Source organism: Bison bison, unplaced genomic scaffold (assembly GCF_000754665.1).
Source record: "Bison bison bison isolate TAMUID 2011002044 unplaced genomic scaffold, Bison_UMD1.0 scf7180017859281, whole genome shotgun sequence".
NCBI lineage: Eukaryota > Metazoa > Chordata > Mammalia > Artiodactyla > Bovidae > Bison > Bison bison.
The window spans coordinates 34,248-39,085 of record NW_011489853.1 but is presented as its reverse complement, the minus strand read 5'-3'; the positions used below and the strand labels follow the sequence as shown (position 1 = coordinate 39,085).

Below are 4,838 nucleotides of genomic sequence, written 5' to 3'. Positions count from 1 at the left end.
TTTTTCATCCATTCCTTCAATAGACATGTACCAGCATCTGTTATAGACAAGGCACCATACCAGGTGCTGCAAAACCCCAGGACAATTCAGGTGGAAAAGGAAAGCACTCTGTATGGTTTAGGAGCCAATGCTCATTTTCTTTCCCACTCTGCTTCAGAGCCATGTTCATTTCCTGCTTTATTTTCTTTGAGCTACAGCCCCATGCCCTGCTTGATATTGCTCAAAAGCACTGCAGGAATGGGTATCAGACAGCAGTACAGAAAACTGGCATGAGGAAAGACAGTGTTGCAGCAAGGGCAATGTCCCACTGCTGGCTTTCCTTGCTCTGAGATGATAGCAAGACAACAAACATAGCAGGAAGGAAATTCACCCAGAAAAAAATTCTGAACTGTCTTGGCTTGTTAATCTGGGACTCTGACATAAACCTTGGGTATACCTACAGGTTACAGATGACGTTCGGGAAAAAAAAATACTACAGAAATAAATCACTAGATTACTCATTGCAGAAGATTATGGGGCAATATGCTATATATCTTCCGTTACACTTCCTGATCTACTCCTCACCCTTCTGAACCTTAATTTGTGCTAGGAGAAACCCCGTTGCCTTCTGGCTTTCTTTTGGTTTACCTCAGGTAGACAGATGAGAGAGAGAAAAGGAAGCCGGCACGTAAGCCCTGGAGAATGCCAAAAAGCAGGCTCTAAGAAGAATCCTTGGGTGGGTAGAAAGTGAACAGAAGAAGAAAAAAAAAGGATGGGAAAAGAAATTCTCAAAGTTGGCCTGAAATTGGATTGGCATTTAAAGAAATGAGAACTTGATAATAAAATTAAGACTGATAATCAGATTCAGAATTTTCTGGCCAGGATATTTCCCATGCATGTAAGTGGATCCTCAAGAAACCACATACAGTGAAACACCTTTCAAACATCACTGTGAGCTATGTGAACACAGTTTGTGTGGTTTTATCATCTGATGTTAATTACTACTCTCTTAACACTTTCCATACATTTTACATTTAAAATAGTTAGCCCCCCTCAAAAAGCATAGCACACAAGATTCCCTGTGTCTTTCCAGGTATTGTGCTTTGTCTAAATTCAACTGATCCCATAAATTCCAAGACCTTTGTAGTTTTCCAAAGCTCTCAGGATTCCAAAAACAGAACCTGGCAAAAATGCTTGTGTCCCTGAACTTTCCTCTTTAACCAAGGTGATCCCTGATTGAAAGAAAAAAAAAAAAAAGCACTATCTTTGATCTCAGGGAACATCAGGAGATTTTTCCACTGAGAGCCTATTAATTCCACATTGTACCTTTTGTGTGTGCATGTGTGTAAATAAAAACATATAATTAATCAAAATCAGAAGTTCTAGTGAGTCCAAAAGCTGCTAAAGAAATACATGTGTCCCAAAAGCTAAATGTTTGAACATAAGTTTTCATCTCATCAGTTTGCCTTGTGCATTGGATATTCAGGTCTGACCTAAGATGGTGAGGGTTCCCAAGAGTCTTAGCCTTCCGCCATGCTATGAAAATCAGGTTCACGCTACAAGTTTAACCCGGTCGTAGAATTTCCAGGTACCCAGAGCTAGCCCAAGGGGCCTGTGAGGATAGGTAACTCACTGTTTTTATCAGAAGTCTGAAAAAAGGGGTTTGTAATAACAGTTCTGAAGCAGAAAAGACAGCAAATTTCTGCTGCAGTTACTCTAATCAGTGTACAAAAAGAGGGCTTTTATCCTTCCTAATAAATCAGTTGAATAATTTTGATTTCCTCACCTTTTGATTTATTCTGTGGGCCAAGAAAATATTCAAAATGGATCCTTCCCAATCCCTCAAAAAATTCCAAACAATGCTATGACTGTTAATACTGGGCTCTCCATTTTCACATAATTAACAATTATCACTTAAGGTCACAAGTGGTTCCAGACCAATACAGATAAGCCTAGCATGTTAGCAGGCATTACTGCAGCATCGTGAATTAAATTAGATCTGAATTAAAGTTGTTTCTACAACAAACTAGTTTATTCCTCAAATCCTACCCTTCTGGTGATATAAATTTATGGGATTAGAGCCAGCAAAATAATAGAATTTTCAGATCTTGTCTACTGCAGCTCTAACACACCCTGCTTGCTTCTCTATTTCATTTCTATTAACAATCACACACAGAGTTCAATTTTAGCTACAGAATAACCTCTGGAGCATTTAAGAGGACAATTGCATCAAACAGTAATAAAGGCATCATCTGAATGGTCAGTACCAGTTTTTCTGCACAAATTCTCTGCTTAGAGGACTCCCTAAACCCCTTATCTTGCCTGCCTGGGGCACCTTGGTGACCACTGCACCAGATGGAATCTTCATTCCTGAAATCTTCCTGCCCTGGAATCTTCCAGGCAGTATTCAGTTCTGTATCCACATACATTGTGTCTCCGTGAATAATTGGTTATGAGCAACCATTCACACAAATCTCAACTTTGAATGCTTCACTTGAAATACCTATTTTAAGATTTATTGTATTAGCAAGTATATTATCTTTCCCTCTCTCATCTATAAAGTTTTTTAAAGATAAGAAATTAGTTTATCTGTCATTAAAATAGCCTTAAAATGATTTCAAAGTTGCCAAAATAACAGCCATCAACCATCTTAAAATTCAGTAGAAGATACACAGGAGAAAATTTTAATATTAGATTTCTAAATCATCAAATCAATTTTATTTTAATATGACCACAATTTAAATTTAATTATTTCTGTATACAGTTACATAAACATGATAAAATGCCAACAGTGATTTTGGGTGGCGGAATTACCAGTGATTTTTATTTAGTTTTTTTTTTAATGCTTTTCTGAATTTTCCTAATTTCCTACAATAAGCAGATAAGCATTTTCACTTTAAAATCTGAAAAGGCATCATTTAAAAATATTTTCATGCTTTTTGTATTAAATTGAGCTTAATTGTAGAAATAGGCAAGCAAACCAACATACCTTTTGATTAAATGGGCTCGGCTGTTCACGTAGTTGGAGTCAAAGGAATAATTTTCAGTCTGCAATGGGGAAAGAAAAGATTAAAAATGTTATGGAGGTGATTCATGGAGAGTCAAACTGTCCTACTTAGGAGGAATTTTTCTACTGAGCAAGAGGCAATGAATGAATCAGAAACTATAGCCATAGTAGGGCAACACCCTGATGAAGACCTGCCACCTCCCTGGGGCCCTGGGGGCTCTGTGGAGGCAGGCCCATGAACAGAGGAAGATGACACAAACATCCCCTAGAATACACCTGACTACTGACCATGCAACCACTTAGGGAAGATACAGCATGACCCAAACTCTTTACAGAAACTAATTGCTTCCCATTCCCCAGTGGACACAATTCTGTGCCCATCAAATTGACTGGAAGTTCAAAGGTATTTTTATTAGTAGTAGGTAATTAACACATTAAAATATTTATTCCACAGATATATAAATGCAGGCAAGGTAATCCTCCACTGTGGATTTAAACTCTGCACTTCCCTTTGTTTTAAGACATTTTGCTCAGCACTGGTTATATAGGGAGGCCTTCATTTTATCACAGATATAGAGGCAAACAAGTATTACACCTAAAACAGGGTGAAAAGCAGTCCACAGTGGGTGCCAAAGCCTTTCATGTGAAACACGCAGTTTGCAAGTAAACCCTTGTCTCAGCTCCCATCATTAAAACACCACTGTCTAATGTGGTTACAGTAGACTGCCTGAGCAACAGCTTTACAAAAGCAAATGCAGAATACCTGCCAGATAAAAGAGTTGGGAAAACAGCTGATAAGCATCCAGAGGTTGGGGGCAGATTGCAGGGGGGTCAGCCTTAGGAGGGTGAAACACAGGGAAAAGTCAACACTGAAGTAACTGGAGGTCCTAAAAAAGTGCATCTTATGTCCAAAACTAAAGTACTACTCTGAAAAGTGCCCATCTCCTCTGCCCCCCTGCCAGTCTACCAGAAATTCTCACCATTCTCACCATTCCTTAGGGCCTTCCGAAATCACTTCAACTGAAAGTGCCTGTGAAAGGAAACACAATAGCTGTCGAGCTAACAACAGCAGATTCCTTTCAGATGACTACATGTCACACATGAACTATGCTAGGCTCTTAAACACAGCTTTAGGTTTCAGGGAGCTCAGACTCCTTGAAAACAGGAAAACAGGACAGGTGATAGCAGTTCTACCACATGAGTACCAAATAGCCAACAGTCTGGATAGGGACCCTAAGTATCTAGAGTAGGTGGGGATGGGGGTGGCAAGTAGGTGAGAGAAAGAGAATGTAAAGAGAAGAAAACTAAATCCCCATCACTCTCCTGTACTTACTGGTGCATGCCCATGTTCTCCCCATGCCCCTTATTTGAAAATGAGCTGTGTAATTATATCTGGTAAAGAACTTGCCTGCCAATGTAGGAAACAGAAGAGACACAGGTTCAATCCCTGGGTTGGGAAGATTCTCCCAGAGGAGGGCATGGCAACCCACTACAGTATTCTTGCCTGGAGAATCCCATGAACAGAGGACCCTGGCAGGTTACAGTCCATGGGGTTGGAAGAGTCAGACATGACTGAAGCGACTGAGCATGCACACATGCAAGCACACTGGCTTTTTCTAAAGGATAAAATCCCCTTTAATGAAAATCACAAGTAAGTTTTGGTGTTGTTGGAAGGAATGGATTGGGAGAGTTAAAATCAAAAAGGTTAGTTCATTTCTAATTGTTTCATAAGAAAATGGAGGCTGAAATTGTTGCAAACATAACTACAAGAGGAGGAAGCAAACTTGAAGCTGCATTGGGAATACAGTGCTGGAAGAGCTTATCCATCAGTGAGTCAACCAACAAGCACTTC

The 4,838-nt window shown here is 39.6% G+C and overlaps 1 protein-coding gene across 1 annotated transcript in view; it reads right to left on the bottom strand.

The window, feature by feature from the left end:
• LOC104981636 (protocadherin-19-like) overlaps nt 1–3,027 on the bottom strand; it is a gene marked incomplete at its 5' end in the record, with an annotated part of 10,524 nt that extends 7,497 nt beyond the window's left edge. Inside the window, one exon of the mRNA XM_010830843.1 lies at nt 2,969–3,027. Within this exon, the coding sequence (XP_010829145.1) occupies nt 2,969–3,027 (59 nt within the window). The remainder of the gene's footprint in view (nt 1–2,968) is intronic.
• Nucleotides 3,028–4,838: the final 1,811 nt, after the last annotated feature.